This window comes from Podarcis bocagei (genome assembly GCF_964188305.1).
Source record: "Podarcis bocagei genome assembly, chromosome: 12".
Classification (NCBI taxonomy): Eukaryota; Metazoa; Chordata; class Lepidosauria; order Squamata; family Lacertidae; genus Podarcis; species Podarcis bocagei.
The window spans coordinates 24139948-24153887 of NC_138137.1; the positions used below are offsets into that span (position 1 = coordinate 24139948).

General features: G+C 38.5%; 2 protein-coding genes across 7 annotated transcripts in view; one reads left to right on the forward strand and one right to left on the reverse strand.

The window, feature by feature from the left end:
• The window catches only part of JAZF1 (JAZF zinc finger 1), a 132112-nt gene extending 130412 nt beyond the window's left edge, over positions 1-1700 (forward strand). Inside the window, exon 5 of the mRNA XM_081164942.1 lies at positions 482-1700. Coding sequence (XP_081021068.1) covers positions 482-658 — 177 coding nt within the window. The 3' untranslated portion in view covers positions 659-1700. The remainder of the gene's footprint in view (positions 1-481) is intronic.
• A 1934-nt stretch (positions 1701-3634) lies between these two features.
• Positions 3635-13940, reverse strand: part of TAX1BP1 (Tax1 binding protein 1) — a 33399-nt gene continuing 23093 nt past the window's right edge. For all 6 annotated transcript variants that reach the window (XM_081164559.1, XM_081164557.1, XM_081164560.1 and 3 more), the window contains 4 exons: positions 12195-12375; positions 11780-11928; positions 6008-6093; positions 3635-4739 (listed from right to left, as the gene is read on the reverse strand). In XM_081164559.1, the coding sequence (XP_081020685.1) occupies positions 4538-4739; positions 6008-6093; positions 11780-11928; positions 12195-12375 (618 nt within the window). In that variant the 3' untranslated portion in view covers positions 3635-4537. The remainder of the gene's footprint in view (positions 4740-6007; positions 6094-11779; positions 11929-12194; positions 12376-13940) is intronic.

Below are 13940 nucleotides of genomic sequence, written 5' to 3' on the forward strand. Positions count from 1 at the left end.
GTAGTAGAGCTTTATGGCAGCGGCTGGATGGTTAAGTGCTCTTGAAAAGTAATATAAAAATGATCTAGCAGTGCTTCAACTATTGCTTGAATGGGCTATTTGCTTTGGGTCTGTCCTTCTGTGAAGGTTGGTGTGATTTCTGCCTCTTAAGGTTACCAGTAGTGTAGCTGAGCATTCCCTAGGTATATACCCCGACTGCATTTGCCACTCTGGCCTCATGAGAGAACAAATGGGCATAAAGCTTGACACAATGAAGAAATGAACTTGTAGCAAATGTGAACATTTCATGATCCCATGAGACGGTGGACGAAGCTGCCCTAGTCATGCTTCCATATATTTAGACTGGTAGCTGAATTCTATTCCTTAAATGGTATGTAATTATAATCTAAACTATACACTTGCACTCCGAAAACCAGAGTTATTGCTTAGACCACTTAATATAGAACAGCTTAAAAGTCTATACTCCTTCCTCCTTCTACAGAATGTGAACGGTATAAAATATCATGCCAAGAATGGCCACAGAACACAGATACGTGTGCGGAAGCCATTCAAATGTCGTTGTGGGAAGAGTTACAAGACAGCTCAGGGTCTGCGGCACCATACAATCAATTTCCACCCACCAGTGTCTGCTGAGATTATCAGAAAGATGCAGCAATAACATGCTGGTCACATATGTGCCAAGGAATCCTCACCAGCAGTTGCTGATTCTGAAGACAGCCACCTTCTCTGGGGAAGCACTGAGCAACCCCGTAAAGAATTTAAATTGCATGCTTTACAATTTTTTCTGTAATTTTGGAATGATGTATCTTTGTAGAGTTAATGATTTTGTACATTTGCACATGTAATCATCATGCCCATATACGTTAGTTTGATATAAAGGTGCTAAAAGCTACAGGTTTTCTGAAGTATTTCCCTCCCCCCAAAAGGAGAATTAGGGTATGCTGTATATTTAGTTGCTCTGCAGTGTTAAAATAAGAATGGGGAAGGGGAGGAGGAAAGCTTGGCACTGAGAACTTCAAGATTGTAATGTGATTGAAGAAATTCGACACATCAGTTCCCATGTGCTTGCAAAACCAAAACAATTCCCCATTATCCACCTGGTTAATATGCCTTATGTAATAGAGATATCTGTGGGATAGGAAGGTTTTAGGTATTGGAATTATAAATAAGAGAATGTTTAACATATGCTAAAAATATTTTCATACTCAGATAACATACATAAAAGGTGTGCTTGCTGTATTTTATATTACCTTGCAAATTCTTTAGCTCTCTGAAATGCTGAAAATCTTTGCATTTGAACTAGTAAACCATTCATTCTAGCATTAGAATTCCTACTCCTGTCTGTAAAGGATGCTATATAATGTTTAAAAGACCCACCATAATTCCAGAAGACCAAGTTTTCCTGGTCTCGTTCTTCTTTAATATCTACTACTAGAAGACATTTGGAAATAAAGTGCAAATTTGTGAGGGAGAAATTATCTTCATCTTAGATGAAGTTCTTAAAGCACTTTGTAGTTCTCGATTGCCAACAAATTTAAATGTTTTATGTATTGCCAACTCTTGCAACCCCGTACTAGTATGGGCCAGTGGTTGCAAATAAAAAATTCTAGGATGTTTTAATGAGGTACATTATTTGTGTTAAGGGAGTTTCAAGTTCCATTTACATTGTACCTTCAGATTTTTGTATATATAATATATATTTTCTAACTAACTTACTGTGGGTTGTTGCATTCCACAAGTTTAGCATTAAAAGTTTATTTCTGAACTATGAGACATCATGAGCCTTACTGAAATGAAGTGCTTCTTGAATCAGGTACTCGATGATAGATCTGATAGATGATAGATCTATCAGAGAGATACTTGTGTCTGGACCATACCTGAATGCTTTGTTTATTTGATGCTCTCCTGCCTTCATTATTGTCCTCTTGTGTAAGTGAAAGTTAACAGTTTAGGTAGTATGCAAAGCTACAGGTTGTATCCACTTATGTCAAACTTGGAGTAGACCCAATGACCCCAATTCACTTTAGTCATAAGCAACTTACATCCCTCATTCCATTGCGTCTACTCCAACTATGCCAGTTGGATACAACCCTACATTATTAAAACTGAGAGGTTGTCGCCCTCATGAGAAAAAGTTAAGTTTTAAAGGTAATCCTCTTCTGTGTACTTAAGTATTTATATATGTATATTACATGGGAAATGCAAGTCTTCATTCTTTTAGAACAAATAAGCCCTTGCCCTTCGATCTTTAATTTAAAAAGATTTTTCAGAACTTCTGAATCTCTCATAATGAGGGTCAAAAAGAATTTCAAACAAGGCCTCTTTAAAAACAAACCACCCTCAACCATATTCAGAAAAGTACATTCTATAGCCCATGTAAAGCAGCCTTCTGCAACCAGGTGCTCTGTAGAGACCGATGGGTGTTGGAATCAAAATCACCCAGAGTGCACCAGGTTGGGAAAGGCTGGGGTAATGGTTGACCCAGACATAAGAATCTATTGCTTGCACTCAAAGCTCTACTACACAGAATCTAATGTTTTACTTCAGTGTCATTTCGCTCTGCTCTCAGTAAATGAAGGCAGGCTAACCCTATTGAACAGATAAGCAAAATGTTGCATGTCATTCCCTTTTCCACTATTACAATCAACTTGCTATTTACCTAGTCAGTGTGACAGTATTAAAACAGGTAAAAATGGGACTATTTTGTTATACTGTGTATAGTGAATGTATTGTACTGTGTCTGTGATAATGTGCTTTAAATTATATTTTCCTATATTTTGTTGGGGACAAAGTTCATTAAGTTTGGAAGTCACAAGAGGTTTGTTTTAGAACTAAGCACCACAAAGTGTATACCATTTTCTTTCCATTAAAGCTGCTTATAATGTACATTGAACCACATTTAATAAATTGCCTCCGACCCAGAAAAAAATTAGATGCTGCTTCATTATCTTTCATTGCTTTGATCTGTAAAGAGCATGCTGTGCATTACCCAAATCATACAAGAGATTTGCAGTTTAACAAGACAGATAGTGGTAAAACAGTAACGGTATCGGATGATACGGTTGCTGTTAAAGCTGGTGGCACTAACTGAATCAGTTAGGTGGGCAGGCTTGCAAAAATCTCAATCAGGGCTGGTTTTTATTATAGTCATAAGGCTGTAAGTTTGTAGATTTCCTCCTCTTCTCTTTCTAGACTTGGCCAGTGTTTTCTAATCCAAATTCCCACCATAAGTAGGAAACAATTGGCAAACCATTATTATGTGTACCTTGGTGCGAAACAACATTCTTGAGCTAGGAAAGGAAGGGGTAATGGGATCGTGCTAGTCCATGGCCTGCTCTTATTTAGCTACGCTTGAGACAGATTGGATCACTAACCAAGATAACTTACTCAGAAAGTGAAATTCTAGAAGAGACAAACACATCACAAAAATACTACACATTTTTCTCAGTAGCAATGAAGTCTTAAGTAAAATGGCTTAATCCCAAGACATTTTCATTCCCACAGGGGACATTGGCAATTTCTCCATCTGCAACCCCCTCTGCCCCTAAAAAAAAAGCTACAATGGAGGCCATGTCAAGTCACAACTGAAGGAGCTTCAGAAACACACAAGGGTGCCAAATAAAGACTCATGATCGATATTTAGTTTTTGTCTTTAATTTGACTATTGTACAACAGATGGAAAAGTGAATTTTATCCAAAAGGATCAAATTACTTACTAAAGTTTAAGCTTCAAAAATATAGTGTTTTAAATATACACACCACAAATTTAATGGGGAAAATGTGCAAAGCAGAATGCAGAAGATTCTAGAAATCTTAGTCCCTATGAACACAACTTGCTAAAAACAATCCAGGAAAAAGGAATGGGGGTGCTACATAACACATGTTAAAAATCTGCTGAATACAAATGAAGCCTAATGGTAGAGATTTTTATACAATTATTTTCTAGCAGACCTAAATGCAGAACTTTTAATAGATTACTAGTGTACTTGACATTTGCAAGAGATAATAGTTATGCAAAAGTGAATGTTGCTGCAAGGATGTTGTGCAAGCATGTGTCTCAAAGCAACTACATTTCTGACAGAGATGTAAAAAACTATATTTTTGTTGGATAAATTATGTTAAACTTTTAGAATCAACAATCATATGAAGGATGCACACAAGATTACCGAGAAACCTCATTTTATTATCATGGAATGAGAATTTTAATATCTAATCATAAGCAAATACAAGAGCAAAATCAAGTCATTCTGTACACTTGCCACTACGACAAACTCGACTTAGGAGGTTTCTGAACAAGTCTGTGCATTTCCTGTGTTCTTATGCATTTTGTCAGCCAGGGAATAAATACTGATAGATATTATAACAGTTCTGGGTGTATGCTAGATCAAAGAAGGCTAGCCCAATACTTGCTAATAGGCCAAAGCACTGTACTGAAAGTAGCCTTTAAACAACACGTTATGACGGCTGTGTACTCTTCTCTTACAGAATTCGCTCATTCAAGTTTTGCCTAAACTAATCTGCATTCAGATGCCTCAAATTAGTCAAAATTCAAAACATTCTGATCAAAGTGTGTTTGTACGTGTCTTTCAAAGCTCTGCTGGTCATAGTCAGGAGGGAACTGTTCGCTGCACATGGGACACACCTTCCAGTGACTCTCAACATGTTCTTCAAACTTGCTCTGATCATAGTTAGGAGGAAACATCACTTCACAAAGGGGACACTTCTTGATGTGCACAAAACTTGGGATAAAAGAGGAAAGAACAACCATTTGAGTTCTTCCATTGCCAGCATTCCCTGTGGCACCCCTAAATTGTGGAATTCTTTCCCACAGGTGTGTGAGACACCTATTATGTAGTTTACATACTGTTTTTAAATTGTTGTAACCTGCCCTGAGATCTCATGGTAAATGGCAGGTAAGAAATCTATAAATCATAATTATCACTATTAGCATAGAAAGCCTTCCCGCCCCCAATCTTGCAACTGAATTTTGATACTTGCATGCCATCCAGCTTAACAAAGTTGTTTTCCACAGGAATAAAGCACATACCCCCAACAATTTTTAGCTTTTGTGCACTGTCTCCTTTTAAATGCCTCAGGTATATGATCTCTTTACTGCATATAAACTGGAGGAAAGCAGGGATTGATGTGTCTTTAAAATGATTATTAAAAAAACAACCAAGCTGTTAACAGTCTGCTGTAAACAGAGCCTCCAAATCTAACTAGACAATTTAGCTTTTGTCACAAATTAAAACCAGCCTGAATAATTAGTGGGAGTGAATCATTCAAGCCTGACTCATATTTGAGAAAATACCTCCAATAAACTCTTTCCTCTTTCCACTTCTACAGCTAGAACAATGTGTACCAAACTGAAACTGCAGTGTTTTGTTTTGTTTTGTTTTGTTTTAAAAATGTATCACAAAATAGTGGTGGTACAGAAGTACCTTGGTTCTCTAACGGCTTAGCTGTAGAACAAATCAGCTCCCAGATGCCACAAACTCGGAAGTGTTCAGGTTTGCAAACGTTTTTTGGAAGCCAAATGTCCAATGCGGCTTCCGCAGCTTCCGATTGAGTGCAGGAAGATCCTGCAGCCAATCGGAAGGCATACCTTGGTTTTTGAATGTTTTCGGAAGTCAAACGGACTCTCGGAACAGATTAAGTTCGAGAACCAAGGAACCACTGTATTTGTAAAGGGGGAAGGAGTTGTGTAACTGATCATGTAGCAAACAGTGCTCAAAGGGAGTCTTTGACACTCATGTAACATGAGTGCAGGATGGTGTGCTACAATGCAGGGTGGGGTCAATGCACACTTCACATTTTCAAGTTAAAAAGTTGTGATCCAGAGAACTGCTTTGGCCATGGCATGAGATATTGCCCATCCCAATGGAACCTTTCATTTCTGTCAACATGCCATGATAGTGGAATGTTGCAGGAAAGTGTAAAATTTAAATGATGGTTCCAGCATTACTATATGCCTGACACCACGTTCACCCACGAGAAACTACCTTACCTGGAATCAAAACAAAAGCCTGTTCCACGTTCTTGTAAGCCGAGGTTTGGTGGCTCCGGAGCAGAAGGTGCACTTGCCTCATCATCCTGAAAGTAAAACGGTTGGCTTTTTATCATATTTTGGTCAAAAGATTTGTAACATTCACAAGCCTCTAAAAGATCTAAATACCACCCACCAAATCTATATATATATATATATATATATATATATATATATATATATATATATATAGTGCTAATGTATTTATCTCAATCAACTGACAAATCAAAAATTCTTCATTCTTATTCTTCACCCCAATAAGAATAGCTGGAGCAAACCCTCTTTGAAATAAAGGCGCAGGGCACCATATTACGCCAAAATTTCATTTCATATACTGCTAAATTAAAACAAAGTTCAAATGATGAAACATTTATCTGCAAGAAATACAAGAGGTGGGAAGAAGTCATTGATTTGGTGCCACAAGACGACTTCTTCCCAATGACTAAGTTTTTTGAGTGAGCCAGGTGTCCCACTGCAGCCTATCAAACAAGTCACATATGTCACCTTGCAGTCAGGCCCAACTACTACTGAATTATCCTATCTGGCTGGCTCCTCTCATCATCACCGTCAGCTGTGCTCTTGTTTCATGAGCACCAACAGCACATAAACAGCTGCAGCTGGCACTAGTAAGATCACTACACCAAGGCATGCCCTAGAGCTTCTAGCAGAGAAAGCTTTTAAGAACTCTATAAAATGTATTCCTGTGCTCAAGTAATTTCAAATTTCAGCAAATCAACATGAATATATAAATGCTCTAGCAATACCACATTTGAAAGAAGATTTGAGGTGTTTTCTTTATTTTTGCCTGTTTTGCAAAACCTACATGGAAACATTTGCGATGTAACTAACAATAATTATTTTTTCAGATCAACTAATAGGATATAAAGGCTTGTCAATATTTTTCCTGTTTGCTCCAACCCAGGCTTCCTCAACATTGGCCCTCCAGATGTTTTTGGCCTACAACATCCATGAACCCTAGCTAGCAAGACCAGTGGTCAGGGATGATGGGAATTGTAGTCTCAAAGCATCTGGAGGGCCAAGATTGAAGAAGCCTGCTCCAACCTGTTACAGGTGTTTATTACCCATATAAAAATGTTATGGCAGCAGCTAACAAATTAGCAAAGTATACTATCCCAGATATACTTTTAGAGACAATCCACAGAATGCTATTCCAGATATACTTTTATCATTCACATAAACTCAATATTGGCAATTTGGTGCATGCACTTAAGCCACTATTCAGAAGACACTGACGGGGGATTTGAGCATACATTCACAGGCCGGACATCTGATTAACAGGTTCTTTACACTAATAAAAAAAAAGTGAAGGGATTGCAGGCATTTTATGTATGTGCATATCCCCAACGATGTTAGGTCTTACATGTGATAGAGGACTCCATGCATACCTGCTACCCTATTGCAGCAGATACAGCAGGACTGGGATTAACTGCCTAGGTTCAAGCACACAGCGCATACATAAGCACATTCTGACTTAGGAATAGATGTCAACACCAGCATACAGAAGGGAATACAAGATTGCACATTTTTTTGTGCAGGATACTTGCATGCATTCCACTGATGCTTCCACTTAAATAAAAAGGAAGCAAACAGGCAGTTTATCTGATCTCTTGATAGCTCATTATGCTAGATGCTCTACATCTAATAAGATAAATTTCCTGCCACAAACTGCTTAGTATGCTTACTTCTGAAGGGGTATTTTGATATTAATCTGCTCCACTCTATAGGTGCCTGCCAAGAATTTGTAGGTAGTTAGCAAGTGCAAGGTAGTTAGCATCCTATTTCTTCTGTTTGAACATCCTTGCTGGGAACAATTAAGTGATCTTCACTTGACAAGCAGGAAAAGTAGGATGATAAGATGTTAAAACTTCTATTTGATGTAAGACAAGAAAAATCTTCTGTGAACAGGCACACACTTGCCCAAAGTTGGTTCCCATTTGAGCATATTAGGATCCTTCTACCTCATTACCAAATCTAAGCTGTGTCAGCAAATGAGCACAAGACTTTAGCTCTGTTCCTCTTGGGTTTGCGAGAGGGCAAAGCACATAGATTAGAAAGAACACTCTGCTAATTAAACTGCAGTGGATGACTAAAGAGGAGAAGGGCTTGTCATCTGTAATGTCTGTGCCAAGAACGATCATATTAAATATGCAAAATGTGAAGTAAAGGTAAGGAAGAGCACTAAGCTCACATCCAAGACCTTAAATAGGCCGCAAAAGTTCTGACAGTTTTCTTAATTATTCACAGTAATGGACTCAGGGGGCAAAAGGCAGGAGGAAGAGATACATTTTTCTCCATTATAGGTACTGAGCACCAGGGCTAAAATCATGCCTGTCTGAACACGGATCAGTTTCTGCAAAGGTTAATAGCAATTAAATGTGGCAAACTAGACTAAATGAGAAGTAGGTCGTGATACCACTGTGCTTGCAAAGAGCATAGGACTTTGTAAAGAAATGTTTCTTATTCAAGTGTTTCTTAAAGTTAAAGGGAGCAAAAAACTGTGCCGTGCACTTAACAGCATTGTTTACCATAGTTTATTGTATCTCATGTCCTAAATATTTTACATTTATTACGTATTACATGGGCAAGGGACTATAACCACAGTTTGAAGCAGGAATTCCATAATGAAAGAAACTTTTACATTATTGACGAGACTTCCAGTATTGGGAAATACCAATTGTCTTTTGTTAATGTACCAGGAAATGCAGAAAGGAAGCACTCTGCCAGATGACCTACAGCCACAGGCAGGCTGCACTTCCTGTACTTTCCAGGAAGTACCTAATGGCAAGAGGGAGACCAATGTGGCTCCATACATCAGCCAGTGGAAGTGCAGCTACTCAAATACTTGTTTGCCTCTTCCTTCCCCGTTCCCTTTTCCTTTTCTACTGTGTCCATCAGATTGTCAGGCTGCAGGTACAAAATGCTGTATTTTTTTTTTTTTTTTTTTTATATAGATTTTTTATTGCGTTTCTTTTCATAGATTAACAAATTTGTTTACATGGCAACATACAAGAAACATTTTTTATATATATATATAAAGAAAAATAAAAACAAGAAAAAATGTTATGAAACTTTCCTTAACATCTTTCAGCAATTCACTTTTGGACCTCCTCGCATCCTCTCAGCATTGCATTCATTGTTCTAGCCAGTTCAGCAATTTGTTATCTTGTTTCCCATCTTATTATACCTTTAAATATATTATGTTACCAATTTCAAAAAATTGTAATTTAGTTTTGACATTCTTAATAAACATAATAATTTGTTTCAAATATTTCTCGTTTTTTCTATCAATACTTACTTTATCATTTCTTAAAATAGATTGCGGAAACATAACATTTCTTAATCGTGCGCTATCTTAACATTCAAACAACTTATAATGTTTTTGCAAATAGTCCTTAAATTTTTTCCAGTCCTCCTCCATAGTTTCTTCGCTCAGATCTCGGATTCTGCCAGTCATTTCTGCCAACTCCATATAGTCCATCAACTGCGTCTGCCAGTCCTCCAGTGTGGGTAAATCTGGTGTTTTCCAGAACTTAGCGATGAGAATCCTAGCTGCTGTGGTTGCATACATAAACAAGGTTCTGTCCTTCTTTGGCACCTTCCGGTCCACCATGCCCAAGAGAAAGGCCTCTGGTTTCTTAGAGAAGGTATATCTAAATACCTTTTTCAGCTCATTATGTATGATTTCCCAAAAGGCCTTTACTTTCGGGCAGGTCCACCAGAGGTGAAAGAATGTCCCTTCTGCCTCCTTGCATTTCCAACACTTATTATCAGAGAGATGATATATTTTAGCCAGCTTGACTGGAGTCATGTACCACCGGTATACCATTTTCATAATGTTCTCTTTCAAGGCACTACATGCCGTGAATTTCATACCGGTGTTCCATAACCTTTCCCAGTCTTCAGACATAATGTTGTGTCCCACATCCTGTGCCCATTTTATCATAGCAGATTTAACTGTCTCATCCTGTGTGTTCCATTTAAGCAGCAAGTCATACATCCTCGAAAGTACCTTAGTCTTTGGTTCTAGCAACTCCGTCTCCAGTTTCGATTTCTCCAACTGGAAACCCACTTTTTTATCCATTTTAAATACCTCTTGAATTTGAGCATAATGTAACCAATCTCGCACCTTACCTTTTAATTTGTCCTGGCTTTGGAGCTTCCAGTTATCTCCAACTCTTTCAATCAGTTCCCAATACTTTGGCCAGTAGGCCTCCATATTGGGCTTTTTTTTAGAAATCTTGGCTTCCACAGGTGATAGCCACCTCGGGGTCTTGCTTTCTAATAAATCCTTGTACTTCGTCCAGACGGCAAAAATTGATTTTCTGACAATATGATTTTTAAACAATTTATGGACCTTCGCCTTGTCATACCACAAGTATGCATGCCAACCATACACATTATCAAACCCTTCCAGATCTAGGACATCGGTGTTTTCCAACAAGAACCAATCCTTCAACCAGCAGAAGGCTGCAGCTTCATAGTACAACCTTAGGTCCGGCAGGGCAAACCCCCCTCTTTCTTTTGAGTCGGTTAGTATTTTAAATTTTATTCGGGGCTTTTTGCCCTGCCAGACAAACTTAGAAATATCCTTCTGCCATTTTCCAAAACATTCCATTCTGTCCACGACCTGAAGGGTCTGAAATAAAAATAGCATTTTAGGCAAAACACACATCTTTATAGCTGCGATTCGGCCTGACAAGGTAAGTTTCAATCTTGACCAAATATCCAAGTCTTTTTTAATTTCCAACCAACATTTTTCATAGTTATCTTTAAAAAGGTTTAAATTTTTAGTGGACAAGTATACCCCCAGGTATTTCACTTTTTTAGCCACACTTAGCTCTGTCTCTTTCTGATACTCCTCTATCTCTGTAGGTGTCAGATTTTTGACCAAAACCTTAGTTTTTTGTTTGTTTAACTTAAATCCCGCCACCCGACCAAACTCCAAAATAAGTTCCAAAACTCTTTTTGTACTAGATACTGGCTCCTGTACTGTCAAGACTAGGTCATCTGCAAAGGCTTTCAGTTTGTATTGTTTCGCTCCGACCTCTATACCTTGCACCAGCTGGTCCTCCCTAATCATATTCAGCAATACCTCCAGAACAGAAATAAATAGCAGAGGGGATAAAGGGCACCCCTGCTGTATTTTAACTATGTACAGCACTTAGAAAAATGTAGGTGATTTATAAGCATGTAGTAGTCGTAATATAACATCTATTTAAATGTTTGGCAATATTAGCTTCCAAGTATTATTGTTTCAAAAACATCCCTATTGGCATTCACCTTTACGTCTACTACTTTTCTTCCCATTTCCAACCTGAATTTCCAATGAAACCCCTTCCAATTAGGATAATTTAACACGGTTAACCCAGTGCACATGTTACAGCTACAGCTAAATGGATAAGTAACTATGTGTCAATGTGTGTTTTGTCAAGTGAGCATAGCCCATAGATAATAATTAGTAACAGCAACCGTGGTGCAGAGAGGAGCAGCCGAGGTCTATGAACAGAAGTGTATGAACAGGCAGGGGTGTGTATGCATACATTTAGATGGGGTCAGTGACTAGAAGGAACTAGCTGTGACCAAAATTTGTCATTTGGCTAATCAGAAAGAAGCATCTCCTCCAGAGAAGAAATTTTCTTAGTAAGTTTGTGAAGGGAAAGCTTGTACCTCAAAACTCAAGAAGGGCAAGAAGTTACTTTATTTCTCACTTACATTACTATCCTCAGGATCTTCTAAACCATCAGGCCGGCTGAGGTTGCGGGCTGGTTGGCTGCACACTACATTGTCTTCAAGTTCCCAAGCGGGTGCTCTTACAGGTGGCCTTTGGATCTCATCAGGGTAAAAAGCACCATCTGCTCCATCTGCAATCACAATCAGGCAATGAACTCCAAGTGGCATATAGCAAAGAATTCTTAAAACATACTCAAAAATAATTTCTCAAGCGTTTAATAAGTAAAACAGACAACTTGGACAAATAAACCTCTTCCTCGTAACAAAATATATGTTGATTGTAACCTTTAAAGACTATTGACCAAAGTTAGCTTACTGACTTCATTTGCTCGGAAGTGTACATTTCCATTTGGAATTCTTCAGTGAAAACAAAAGCCGGTGAGAATAGTTTCCAAACCTCTTGTTTCCTGGGCTGTATAAGGGTTTCCATACTGCAGTACTGGTAACCGAGTTGGCACAGCAGGAACCTGTCCATCATCCCCTGAAGTAAGAGCAGTATTGAGAAAATATACTGCATGCTGAGAAATCTGTCCTTCGGTGATTCTGTCAGTTTGATTTTCTGGTCTCCTTCCAGGGCTCTAAAGAGAAGTGGAAAAAATTTATGTACAGGCAAAAATAACCCATCTAAATTCTGCAATAAAAGATAGCCTAAAAAAAAAATATTCAGGCTTACCTGAAGCTGCCTTTGACCACTGGGTCCAGCTAGCTAGTTATCTATACTGACTGACTGTAGCTCTGCAGTTTCATACAGGTTATTTTCCCCATCCCTACCTGTAGATTGAACCAGCACTAGGCCCCTTTCCCGCACCTTTCCTGTGACCTTTTTCATATTTCTTACACAAACTGCCATTAGTTTCATGTTATGAAGATGACTTTAAACAGATTCCATAAATGTTTGCTACTTGAGTGGCATTCATTAACATGGACAAATTAATGCACTGTTTCAATTACAAAAAAAAAATCTGAGCTAAATAAACACCAGTTATGATTATTCTTGGAAATCTGTTTGTGCAAAGCACATACATGAACCGCTAAGAATACCATTGCAAGAACACTCTCCACTGTGCTGTGCAAAACAATCAGGCTTGATACATGACCTCCAATTTACTTGAATGGCTTAGCAGCAGCTGTCACAAATGTGTACTTGGAGTGAACAAAATACACTGCAGGATTTGTGGACATTTGAATCTAAATGCTTACTCGCTCAACTCTAGGTGACGGAACAATTTCAGGACTGGACCACTGAAGGCAGTAGAGGACTGACACTAGTCATTAGCATGAACTTAGGAGGAGGGAAATGTACCACAGTATTGACACATGTAGGTGCCAAATAGCAAAAAAAAAATAACTCTGCCCTAAAATAAGAGAACACGCAGGCAGCTGTGTTTCCGCATGCAAATGTCACAAAAAGTACACTGGCAGTTCTATATAGCAATGTGTGCAGCAAACTCGGCCCTCCAGATGTTTTGGGACTACAATTCCCATGATCCCTGAACACTAGTCCTGTTAGCTAGGGATCATGGGAGTTGTAGTCCCAAAACATCTGGAGGGCCGAGTTGGCCTATGCTTGGTGTGCAGCTTGAATATATATGGCCTTCATCCCTTCCATACAACATTCCTGGACACATCAGAAGAGAGAGGACTGTCAATGACAGATATTATGGGTTTGGTTACTGGTTCTATAGATGTATTTATATTAGCTACTGAACTAGGCAGCTAAGGCCAGAGTTTACACTTCCTACACATATTGGGATGAAACACTGGACCATGGAGAAGCTCTCCTGATCTTTTTTCAACTAAAGGAAAACATTCCTGTGGGTGAAAAGCAAGCTGCAATGTCTGCTTTCTTTATCAACATCTACTCAAAAGTGAAACAACTATTTTATGAATGGAAACAGCAAACAGGATCCTGCACAGACAAGGTTTTCTGTCCTTTTCATTTGTTTAGAAAGCTGTCCTTATCTAAAAGATTTACTGGTTCTAAGTAGGCACCGAATAATCATAAAATGAAAGACCCAATGCCACATGAATGTTTATCTGGTTTTGTGATATCCTGGTGACTGAACATCTTCAATTCCACTAGAAGGCCTGTAAGCTCAATTTGCTTTGTTTTGCTCTGGAAAGTTGCCAACACTTAAAGCAT